We start from the raw sequence: 13,028 nt of genomic DNA on the forward strand, positions 1-13,028 counted from the left end.
TTCTTTCATGTCTCTTTATTATCTGCTATCAGTAAAGCCGGAAGAACTATTGTCCTGATTAAAACCAACAAGGCTACTTTATGACAAAAGATTGTTGACATTAGGCCTTCCATTTACATCAGAAAGACACTTTTGCATAGAACTCATCGCCCTGTCCTTGAAAACATGTTTGATTTTCACATGACCAGCTAAGCAACAAAAGCTAAACAATACAACACGAGGTGTCCCTAATTCAACAATTGTGTACAGAAGAGTAAAAGTACAGAAAAAGCCAATTTAACTTGCCTCTCAAGGGCGTCCAGAATAAAATCATTAAAAATACTACTAAAGAGCAGCTGCAGTGTGTAAAAAAACTCAAAGAGAAAAAAGAGAGTGATTTAGAAAGTGGCTTAGATCTTTTGCTTTATTGAATTGTAGGTTCGACAGGGAGGGCAACGAACAAATTTATCTATTTCTGGAATACTTTTTGCGATGCAACAATTTTCCAACAAAAAACAATTTGATAGTTTAAGTCTCCAGACAAAATGTTACAAAACAAAGATGAATTTAAGAATCAAATGGAAAGAACAGAACACTCATCCTGACCAGTAGGTCATCATAAACCACCTAGCGGCCTTGCTGAAGATAGAGGGTTACTATAACAAAACAATAATCAGTAACAAATATTTTCTTTTCATTTTTTTGCCCATTTTTCATTATTTGAGAATCGCACCACTGTTTGAGAATGTCAGCTTTTCTTAAGGGTGCAGCATCATTACATAAATAATAAAATACAAATCACAGAATAAAGACAGTGGTAATGACTTTGTTTGCAGCGTTCATTTACACCTCCTGGATATCCTTATTAAATTATTAAAGTGTTGGACAGATGTAATGATACTGATGTTGAAGTTGAAGGCTTTATGTGAGTTCTAGAAAGGGTCAGATAACTTACATCTATTTGCTTTGTGGGTCTAATTGCACACTTCCAGCTAAACCAACAAAGCTTTGGATAAATCTTACATGTAAAAGTAATCATGCTGCAGAAGGGCAAAGACACGATTTGGAGAACATACACTGTCGTCAGAGTGCGATAATTAGGTGATAATCATGTAAAGAGTACAAAACAATAATGTTTGAAGAATAATTGTCCTGATAAAAAACAACAAAACGGCTACTCATGATAAACCTAGTCACACTACTTGGCGTTGGGTTTAACTCTTACGTACTGTGGCACATGGGCTGGAGATGGTGTGACGGGAACCACAAGATTGGCAGATAGAACCCTGGCTTCCCCATGTCAAAGTGTCCCTGAGCAAGACACCTCACCCCTAACTGCTCCCTAGGCTAAAATGTAAAAAAGCATCAGCTAAATGACATGTAATGTCTTTAACACTGAGCAGATTTGTTAAGTTTGTTAACGATTTACCCCCATCAGGTTGGGCCCTGTGTTTTTCCCTGACCAGGCTCGTGTTCATGGAACCAGTTTGAGATTATATCAGCTTGAGATAAATATGAGAATAAATCTGATCTCAAACGTGATTGCGAAAACACAAATATACCACAAAAGAATGTCACACACTCATTTAAACATTTTGAACTCCTATGAAGGTTTTTGATACAGAAAAAGTCAGGCATTCCCTCTGTTGTGCACCGTCTTTCGTCCCCGGGTCGCATAAGTCATTTGGTTACAGTTACGGGATGTAAAATTACCAGGTAAGTTATGAAGATAAAAAGCTGAATGGATATTATAACAAAACAATTATCACGTAGTATATTTTAGAGGTTTTCTTTCCTTTTTTCATTCTGTTAGTCAGCTCGTGCCCCATCAGATCACCGTTAGCGAACGTCAGCTTCATTCCGGGGGGCAGGGTTCTTAATACGGATAATGTATCTCACAGAATAAAATATAAATGACAGCCAATGGGAGCTAAGAACAAACATAATTATATTCAATCCTGTTTATTACAAATATTGCAAATACAGGTAATAACATTGTTTGCAGAGTTAATTTACACCTCATGTGTATCCTTAATAAATAAAGTGTTATGTGTTAATGTTGAACAGACAGAGTCAGTGATGAAACAGCTACACCAACAAAGCTGGGGAGAAATCTTACATGTAAAAGTAATCATGCTGCAGAAGGACAAAGACAATGTGCACATTTCAAACTGTTTTCAGTTTCTGGATAGTTATATTATTTTATAGAGTCCTAACAGTAAATTATGAAGAATTATTGTGTAAAAACACAACAAGAATGCTTTAGGATAAAACAGATTGGAAAGGAAAAAAAAGTGTTTTAAAATAACCAGCCAGCTTAATTAAAAAAGAAAACGCAATTTTTTTTACAGATAGCTGTACTTCAATACAAACCCATCAAAATAAAAAATAAAATACTATGGTAATAAAACATAATTTGTTCATGAGCCCAGTAGCTATTGTAGGAGAGTCTATAAACACAAAAATGGAGGCATTCATATTTACATCAAGACATCTTGCATGCAACTAAAATCCTTTTTCTCTTTCCATATTTTTATGTTCTTCCAAATGATCTCATGATTAACAAATAACCTTTTGGGGCTTTTCAGTTATGTCATTGCAGAAAATACCAAAAGTGAAATTCAAACCACCGTTGAGTGGGAAAAAAGATAATTTACTCCCTCCATTGTGCATCTACTGCATGACTGCCACTAAAGAAGTCTATTTAGCATAGCAAAAACCTTTTTTCATATTGCAAATATAACATAACGCACTAAAAAACAAACACCGGTCCCCACTGGGGCCACTTCTGTGGAAGACTGAAATCATCCATCTGGTCTACAGTGTCTCTCCCTGCTGGAATCCCTCTATCCCTCCTGCTCCTCCTCCTCCTCCTTGTTGGCTTCGTCTGCGGGAGCCGACTTCTCCCGGCCTTCAGGCCGATGCACGTCCGTGTCCGTGGGGAGCTGCGGCTCCTCCTCTTTTGGGGATTTGGGAGATTCCTCCTCTTTTGTCTCGGCCTCAACAGCCAGGGAGCATTCCGTCTCCTCGGCAGGAATCTCCTCGTCCTCCTTTGCCTCCTCTGCAGGAGGTGGATCCACCGCAGCAGATGGCACCGCCACCACCTCCTCCTCCTCCTCATCCTCCGTCCCCTTTTTGCTTGCGTCGCTCACCTTCTCCTCCGTCTCTGACCTTGCTTCCTCGGCGAGTGCCGTTCCTTCTTCCAGAGGAGGCAGGTCTTCTTCCACAGGCGGAATTCCCTTATCTGCCGGACTTTGTGGTTTGTCGTCTTTTACGGGGGCCGCGCCCTCCGCCACCATCTCTTCCTCTTCATCTATCTCCTCTTCCAGGGGAGGAATCATCTGTTCTTCCCTCCCTCCGGCGAACATCGTATCGGGGAAGACTAGTTTCAACTGCTCCTCGAAGTAGTCCTCCAAGTACAAGCCTGCACTCCCCACCTCCGAGGTCGCCTGAACGGTGAGAGTACAAACAGAAGTGGAAACGAATGAGTACATACTACTTATCTTCAATGGTATTTAATGAAGCACCTGCAAATTATTAAAAGTCACAGTGAGATCACAAAATTATCCCTTCCAATCATAGCTTATGACCCACAAGAACGTCCCTGGTAATTCAGATTTTGGCATTAGACATTATGATTCTGCAAACATTTAGCAGATAACCGATTACTCCCATGTTTCCTGTAAAGTGATGTTCACCTTGTAGTACTTTGCACAGTTGAAAAATATGAGCCGGATGTCTGCAACGCACTCCTCCGGGCCGCTGTAACCTTCCCCTTCTGCTGACTTTGACTCCAGCTTCTTCTTCACAATTGACAAATCCATCGGGGTCTTGATCAGCTCTTTGTACCGTCTCGTCTCCTACAATAAAGACGAGATGAAAGTGAAATCTACATTCAGACACATTCCTTATCCTAAAAAAACCCAACAACTCAATTTCACAAAGAAATGGGACTCTGGAAACATTTAACCCTTTCAATAACGATTTCAAAAGATGAAAAGGAAAACGATTACATTATCATTATCCATTTTACATTTACGTCACTATTGTTGAAATCATATCAAAAAGAGTACACATTAACTCTTGTTAACAATTTTCTTAATTTGGTAAAATGACATCCATTAATGTTTTCCCTCTCAAATAGTGAGAAGTGTTTACTTTTTCCATACATCCGAACCCAAAAGTAGGTCCCAGTACAGAATTTGTGCCAAAATGACTTACTGATGGAGCAGCGGGCTGCTGGAAGTCGGTGCTGAAGTCATTGCAGAACAGACGGAGCAGCAGCCTCTCGCACTTCTGCATATTAGAAAAAGAGGAAGCATTAGATCAAACATGGAAGTGATCATGTTGTTTTAAGAAGATTTTCTCCCCTGCAGAGGTTGAAAGTGGAATTTGAAAGTGGAGGAAGACTACAAAAGCAGCAGAACAACATGGCTCGAGCAATGAAAGTATATCAATGGTGAGGAACTAGAGCTGAGGGAGCACACCCTTCTTCCGTGAGGAGGGAACCCCTCAGAGACGGGGTCGTCCTTGCTGTCGCAGACGTACTCCATCTCGGGAGAGGCGAGGTCTCGGCAGAGCGAACAGAACCATTCCCCGCTGGAGAGACAATGGGACAAAAGCCTTTTCTGTTAATAACTAGCATCATAAAACCTGGAGTCACAAACCTTCAATGTCACAAACTAATATTGCAGATTTAAAAAAACATTTTTCAATAGGGCCCAAACAAAATTTGTTTTTGTTTTTATTCAAAGCTGACATTTAAGTTCTTAGAAAGACGCTGAATGTTTTGTGAGGTCGTCACTGAAAGAATACACTGCCAATAGAATACCTTGTGCAAGTCTCCCTTTCAGTGGAGCATCTATGAATCCAACCGGAATATTTTGACACAATGCGCTGTGAATTTTGGAAATTACTTTCTTCCCTCAATATTTTTTGACTTTTGGACTAAACAATAGTTTTTAGAAATGTTTGGATCAAACAAGTTGACAACAATCCTAGGCCACAAACACAGGAAAAATTCAAATATAATATCTTTATTTGCAACTTTACAGAAATACCTGGCTTTAACAGAACACGACAACAACAAAGATTGTGTTAAGATCAAATGCCAGCCTTAGACATTATGGCCATATAATAATTACGGATAACTAGTAGCACCGCAGCATCTCTGATTTTCCTGTAGTTTAAAGTATAAGCTAATTATATAATTCCAGCATTCATTGTAGAGATTATAGTGATGGTAGTCTTCTGGGTTCATTCTCCCTTTGCCTTGAACTTTTTGGATCCTGACCTTAAATGTGAACTATTTGTCTTCATTGTTCAGAATGTGCCGTTACTTTTTTATCGAAGAAGAAGTGTGTCCGCTAATCAGTTAGCTATTCAGTTATTTTGTATCAAATACAACGATCATCCTATAATTTACGCAACCATAGCACTCAGAGAAAAGCTGTCCCTCACCTGGGGGACTCATTCAGTGCGGGAATGTGGCAGGCCAGGTGGAAGACTTTGGGACACTTATCGCAACAGAGCAGCTCGCCCCCGTTCTGACAGACCGCGCACCAGTCCTCGTTGGGATCCTCCTCCGGCACCGGCATCTTCTCCGACTCGGGCTGTGCCGCGGGCTGCCCACGTGGCTCTTGGACTGCGCCGCTCGACTCCGCTCCGGACTCCGCCTCGGGCGCCGTGGCCGGAGTGGGGGCCTTTGGCTGCTGGCGAGGCTTCGACTGGGCGCCGGTGCTGCTGTCCGGCAGGCTGGAGCCAACACTGGACTGCACCTGCAGGCCAATCAAAGTGTAGGACACATGCAGTGAAGATACGACTTGCACGCTGAAAAAAGTGTTCGCCAGCAGCCTGCGTGCGGGGACCCAAACTAAAAAGTACTAAAATAAAAGTACTAAAAGTTTCCGCTTGTTTTGACATGACCCCTGCCGTTATAAAGTTTTTAATAGAATCCTTGCTTCATAATTTAATGACTCGGACTGTAGTACAGTCAGCTTTCGGTTTTTCAATTCTAGACATTCTGGACTAATGCAGTAATTGTCTCACAAATCGAACATCATCCTCGTCCTCTGGTTCGTCCTTGATGACAATGACGGGCCCAGGGGACGACCTTCTTCGCCGCTTGGCCGACGGAGGCTCGGAGCTCTGCCTCCAGGAAGTCGTCCTTTAACAGAGCGAGCGGGCGAGAGGAGAGAAGTGAGAATTGCTCCCATGATTTAGTCAAAACAAAAGACGCACCGGCCTTTGCTTACAAGAATTGGTTTGGCCGGTCAGAGAATGTTCATAAATTGTTCTCTGAATCGCTTGAATGCCATGTGGTACATATTAGAAGGCTTAGTGAAAACATACAAGTGATGACAGAGGGATGAACTGTACATATAGGTTGTAAATTGTAAATACATGTCCAGTGAAACTGCAAACTAGAACAAGAAGTGGTGTACAGCTGAAGGTGGATTACATTTTAATTTTGAGAAGATCGGGAGGAAATGTGATGAGAATGACAGATGTTTACGATCTTTTCTTACCCTGTGGCCCTGTCTGAGGAAGATGGTTTGGCCATTGGCGAGTTTTGCCTTGCTTGAACTTGAGAACAGAGGAAAACACATTTCTTGAGGGATATTTTTCACACAGGATTAGGTCTTTAGGGGCAGTAGTTAAATCACAGCTGACCTGCCGTGTTAAATGCACTGGTTTTATCCGTAGTTGCGGAAGCGAGATTTGGAGCAAAGCTGGGTTTGGGAATAGAGATGGTGATGGATGGCACGGATCCCCCAGCCTCACTCCTCTTCAGGAAGGAGGACTCCGTTAGGCCCCGCTTTAAGGAACAAAAACAGGTTGTTATTACGGCTTTGGAAAAGCGTAAATAGTCTTTTTTTCCTTGGACCAGGCTCTCTCCATTCCTTTACCTACCTGTTGTAGTGACATCTGTGCAGCTGCTCCTGCAGAAAGAGGCTGTGGGTAGCGGGATGTACCCTGCAACACATCCATTGGTTTGGGAGGGAAGCTGGAGCTATGGATCAGATCTCTCAAAGACTGAGGGCAAAAAATAATTTTAAGAGTTGAAGGGAATAGTGTAAAGGTTGGAATAGTGTAAAAGTTTATAGAGTTCATTTTAAAGGCCATGCTTAATTGAAGATTGTAACAGTAGAGGCTAAAATACTGGAAAGACACACACATTAACAGCAATCCGGATGCACTCCAGATGGTTCAGCCCCATTGCAAATTTGGTTTATTGGCAACATTTACAAACTTCCAGTCTTTTTCAAGATTAACAAACTGGATTCAGCCCCGTTATGAGGCAAAAGATAAAAGTTGTATCAAACCTGTTTTGGCAACGTTCACAACCATGAAACGCATGTGATTACAAAACATCAAGTCAACACCAGTGTGGGTGCTTTGTGCTTTACGCATCCCTCCTGCCATTCTAAACGCGGACCGTTCACCACAGAACCACGTGACACACAATACAGGTGTTTGGCATTGTGGCCTACCTGAGCAGGTGGGAATCCTGTGTTGTGAAGCATGGACGACGTGGGGCTTCTCGGGTTGGCGTAGGAGCTTCCGTATCTGCGTCCCGGCTGTCCCAAGGTTGGAGGGCCTTGAGACGGGGAGGACCCACCATGGCTGGGTCTGGTTGGGGGTGGATGCCCCGGGTGCCCTGGGACCCGGGCATTTTGGTACCAGGACCAGTGGTTCGGGGGGGGTTGTCTGGTAGGCTGCTGGGCAAGCTTATCCACCTTGTACAGAGGGAGTAACATTCAAGTCAATTCTATTCAGTGGAGTAGATTAAGAAATTAAGACATAATTATTAGTATGCGACAGTGGCGAGTGTTTGACTAAAACAAGTATAATATATACATGCATCTGCAGCTGAGCCAATGTGCTCTGTCGCACTATCTGCTGAGCTGAAGCGGAAAGTCCTCCAGTGGGCGCTTCTGCTCTGGGACCTGCCGGGTGGTTGGTGATGGGGGTCCGGCTCTGGCCCCTTTCTACAACCAAAGAACCTGGAGAAGACAAAGCAAACACTCAAAAAGAAGATAGACCGCATATGAGATCATGAACCCATGTTGTTTTTGTCCTTTTGTCTCAGCTCGGCGAGTCCAGAACGTCAAAGTGCCAATGGGCAAGAGGCCCAAGTTCAAACTTGTGGACGACATTCAAGTGGACATTAGGGTGAAATTTAAAGAATTTCCCCCCAAAAAGTGATTAAAACCGAGAAAGGAGAATGAATTAACTCATTCAGAGATTTGGGTGTGCTCATGCTAGAAGTGGCTACAGTCCCAAGATGCTGCGACGGGGATAAGGGACAAGCTACAGAGGTCTTTAAACTTCTATAAACTCTATAACCCCAGAAAATCTTCAGTTTTTCAAATTGAAGGTTTTCAGCGCCAACCAACAAATCACTGAGCCTCTCGTGAACTCAATTCTGAAGTCACTATGAAGCTTTTTTTTTTCACACTGAGCGGCAATAATTATGAAGTATGAATATATAAATGAACAGAACACCTGTGCCGTTAGTCATTATTTCCTCACTAGACGTTTTTTTTCCCCGACACATTACGCCTTCTATAAATCAGTGTAAAGCGTGTTAATTATAGAAATAGTTTCCCATCAACCATTGGTGGTGCTTGGCTCCTAATAAAGTAAGTGAAAGTCTTACCGAGGTCTACATTGGTGGCCCAGAAGCCAGAGCGACACTGAAAGCGAACAGAACTCTGAGGGACGATGGAGGGATTACAGCTTGCTCTCATCAGGTAATGAATCTGGAAAAGTATCTGGAAGACCAAAAAAAACATTTAAAGGTTATAAACAAGGTTGGAGATTTGTCAAATTACAGTTGAAAAATGTATATATGTATCAATTGATATTTTTTTTACTGCAACAGAAAATGCATGAAACAATGACGCCGCAACTCTTTTAGGACTCGTTGCACTAAGGATGGGCGGTATGGCTGAAAAAAATATTTTCACCTGTGTTTTGTATGATTCTAGCAGTATCACCGTAGACGACAGTATTTTTTCCCAAGATGAACACATTCATTGACGCCGAAAAGAACCACCAACTCATTGGCTTGTTGTGGCTGCTAGTGTTGCCACCAGAGACAATACCAGCGGCTTGACAAACTTTGCAATAAATTGTTTTCCGATCAAACCCAAAACACCACAAAGCTCCTCTCTTGGGCATACGTTGTGTATCTTGTGCCTCTCTGGTCCCTCATCGTTCCTTCTGTATTGCTCTTATCCGTTTTCATGTAGACAGTTTCTTCTTGTTGTGCTAGCGGGCGAGCTGTACCCAGCATGCAGCTTGGCGGTGTAATTTCATCATTAATTCTCCAAATGATTGAATATTATTGTGTCACAAACTGTTCAATTCATCCTGTTGTGTGTTATTAATTGTTGTTGTAAAGTTATAACCATGAATCTTAACAAGTAAGACAAGAAGCTCCAACCGCTGCGGCCTCGGCGATGAGAGGTGGGAGTCGATTTTGCTGCCTGCCAATGAGCGACAGTCGTTACGGCCATTGCATTGTATGAAAAATTTGATACCAGAAATAGTGCAATGCCCAGCCATAGTGTCGACGTTACAGTTTAAAACTATTTGATGCATTATTATACGTGTTTGTATTATATCTCTTATGAGACAGGATTATCGGGTTAGACCTGGCTTCTTTTCCCAAAAAGGTGACACGCGAGTCCAACGGGATAAAGTAAGTCAAATGGCTGTGTGATGTTAAAGTCAGTCACCAGTCTCTTGCAGTACAGCAGGGCCGTCCCGCTGTGGCTGGCTGTGGCCCATTTAGTGAAGCTGATGACGTGGTCGAGGTGCCTGCTCAGGGAGTTGACGTCATCTTGCTGCTTTTTCAAACCCAGCTCGTGGTCTTTAGTCAGAGCCTAAGAGCAAATGGTGGCATTTGATCAACATCTCCAATTACAAATTTGCCTTAAAGGGCTTTACAGTATGTACACATGCAACATCCCGTCCCGAAACCCCCACATCGGCAAAGGAAAAACTCCCCCAAAAATGAAAACCCCTTCGGTGGTGAGAAAAAAAAAATGGAAGAAACCAGAAAATAAAATGTCATAACGGCCTTTCAAATTACATTGAATTATACCTCAAGCTGGTTAACCAGAATCTTTCCCTTCCTGTTGATTTCCATGATCAAGTTACAGATGGACTTTTTTATTTCATTGGTGACGGCCTTCCGGTTTTCCTCGACATGCTGGAGTCTGTGAGTCACATTAATCAAGCATCAATTTCAATATGCACGATAGTGAAAGTGTTTTGGTAATATTATAGCTTGTAACTATTCCATGTCAAAATAATAATGCAAACAACTGTGCTTATATCTGAAGAAGAAAGAAACCAGCCTCTGCTTAAGTTCCTGCTGTAGAAGAGAACTTTACCCAGAGCTGATACAGCTGGACACGTCCTCGATGGCCTTTCTTTTCTCTTGCAACTGCTGTGTCATGTTCTCCAGATGCTGCTTGTGGTTCCGGTATGCATCATCCAAAAACTGGTAGCTGGCCAAAAACAATATGTGCGTTAATCATTGGCACAATTTATTTATTTTTTACTGTTCTTATATCGCCAATCATCATTCATATATGACGCTATAACTTGTTTGGATACTTTGAGGGTTTTCTAAAAATGTAAAATCAGCTTACTTGTGATCCTTGTGCTTAAGCAGCTGACAGTCCCGACATGTGAGCCGGTCACACGTCTCACAAAACAGCTTCAGGGGCTCCTGCTTGTGGATGTCACAAAACACAGGCTTCTGTGTGGACACACCTAATGCTTCTGGGATACGTACATGGAGGGGGAGGATTGGGGAGTAGAACATAGAGAAATATAAAGTCACCTTTTGGGAAATTAAATGTTCACTCAGTTTTTGAAAATAACTACAATTACATCTTGCCAGAAACGTTTGCCGACATCAACAAAAGGCACCTTGTTGCAACCTTAAACGTCTGAATGTACCATGCATCATCACTGAAGTATAAAATGCCATATTTAAAATGTAATAGATTCATCTAATTACAGACGGAGGGTTCTGGCGGGTACCACAAACTACCTGGAGACATCTCCTCCTTCTGGCGTATGGTGTGATCCCTGGTGAACTTGACCCTTTGGTGCGCCTCAATACACGTCACACACAGAAACTCCACACACTCCACGCAGTAACCCGTCGCCTCTGTGTTGTCTTCGCAGCTGATGCACAACTATGGAAGACAAAAGTGAAGAGCCAATGAGAGGAAGATGTGAAGAATCATCAATCTAGTCTCCAGAGAAGGGTGTAAAAGAAGAAAACGGGTTCGGGACGAATGTCTGAGGGCCGACCTGGCTGCTTTTCTCCATGGTGCTGCTCGGGACTTCAGCGGAGTCCTTCACGAAGAAATTATCCAACATGTCCATCTCCCAGCATTCCTGCCTGCATACTGGACATCGCACGGCGCCCACTGGAGCAGGAGAGACAAAATCCACGATATAAAAAGGAGACAGCGCAAGTCACGATCGACATGAGACCAGGACTTTACAATAATTAAATACATGCACAGAGATGGGTTATAGAAAAGTAAGGAAGTGGTTATTTGGAGACCGGGGGTGGCACGATAACTTTGTTATTTAAATACATGCACAGAGATGGGTTATAGAAAAGTAAAGATGTGGTTATTTGTAGCCTGGGGGTGGCATAATAACTTTACGTGAATTAAACACATGCACAGAGATAAGTAATAGAAACGTAAGGATGTAGTTATTTGGAGACTGGGGGTGGCCTGAGGAGTTCAGTTATGACGTGGGCGTTTCTCACATGATTTGCTGTCCACTTGACCCTGGGAGTCCCGCCTCGGGTCGGCACTTCTAAAGGGGACAGGGAGACACCTCTTGCAGAAGGAGTGAAGACACGGCAGGAGTTTGGGCTCTCTGTTGTGGAAGCTCAACTTGCAGATGGGACAGGTGTCCATGAGCCCGAAGGCGCCTTGCGGTTTCAGCCTGTCGTCCTCTGCTGGCAAACTTTCCGCCTCGTTTTCGACAATGATGACAATGTCGTCGTTGTCAACATTTTCAATACTTTCATCCATTTTGTTTTTTCCTGCAGCTTCTCAACGCTTTCCTGTCCGCCGATCAATACAGCGTTACGATAGGAAACAAAGGGTAGCCTCTTCCTGATTTAACACGCCAGACAGCGAATATACATTTTAACATTACGCATCGCGGCCCTGAAAACAGACATTTCATCCTAGAAAGAGGTTTATTACACGTTGCGGTAACAGATTAAGTCAAAGTGCAACAAAAGCTAAATTAGCAACGTAGCTTTTTTTAACAGTACGTTATAAACATAAGCTATTAAGAATGAAGTCCTTCGTTAAAGGCGTTTCCGACTTAAACACAACGCAGAAAACCGCGCATAGTAGCTTCTGACTTAAATGTACACTACAAACATCGAATTTTGAAGCTCTTATGTCCAAAGGAAAAGCGACAATCTGCACACTCTTTGCAGGAGGCAAACACACAAACCACATATTACCCAGGAAGCACTACGGTACTGTGCAGCTACAGTGCCCGGTTGGGTCCAAACTACATCCCATGGAAACGCAACTTGAAAAATTTGATTTTCTTGCAATGGTCCTCAATGTGTAAAAGATTAAGCTCCATATTAATTTGATATAGTTATCATTTAACCTCGTTTTGCATGTTGCATGCGTTCAGTTTATTTCTTGTTTTTGCGGTGTGAATAAGTTGTCATTTAGCGTGGGAGGATCCTTTGGGTAGGATGTGTTGTGCATTATTTGCAAATAGCTTTAATAACTTCTCTATATTTTAAACGTTACAATGCATCTATCTAATATTTACAAGTTGCATTGATTCGGGACGCAGCCTGAAGGTGGTTAGCGTGACCAGGGCAACAAGTGGTCTTAGCCCATATTAGCCATATCAGTTATTGTTTTACTAATAGAACGCTGATAACTAACAATACTGGCACTCTTAAAGACCGCATTGAATTGGCATACATTGGCGAATTATGAAGAAAAAAAAAGTCACATATG

The 13,028-nt window shown here is 42.5% G+C and overlaps 1 protein-coding gene across 1 annotated transcript; it reads right to left on the reverse strand.

Moving 5' to 3' along the window:
• Positions 1-1,427: 1,427 nt before the first annotated feature.
• On the reverse strand, positions 1,428-12,989 carry trim24 (tripartite motif containing 24). The gene is made up of 19 exons (XM_037460532.2): positions 11,792-12,989; positions 11,320-11,438; positions 11,054-11,201; positions 10,647-10,779; positions 10,386-10,502; positions 10,094-10,208; positions 9,726-9,872; positions 8,642-8,756; positions 7,840-7,985; positions 7,473-7,718; positions 6,892-7,014; positions 6,652-6,796; positions 6,507-6,564; positions 6,028-6,145; positions 5,440-5,756; positions 4,467-4,578; positions 4,201-4,275; positions 3,678-3,839; positions 1,428-3,428 (listed from the first exon to the last, which is right to left on the reverse strand). Exons 1-19 carry the CDS (start codon positions 12,060-12,062, stop codon positions 2,826-2,828), a joined length of 3,270 nt encoding a protein of 1,089 aa, XP_037316429.2. The 5' UTR covers positions 12,063-12,989; the 3' UTR covers positions 1,428-2,825.
• Positions 12,990-13,028: the final 39 nt, after the last annotated feature.

This window comes from Pungitius pungitius, chromosome 2, assembly GCF_949316345.1.
Source record: "Pungitius pungitius chromosome 2, fPunPun2.1, whole genome shotgun sequence".
Classification (NCBI taxonomy): Eukaryota; Metazoa; Chordata; class Actinopteri; order Perciformes; family Gasterosteidae; genus Pungitius; species Pungitius pungitius.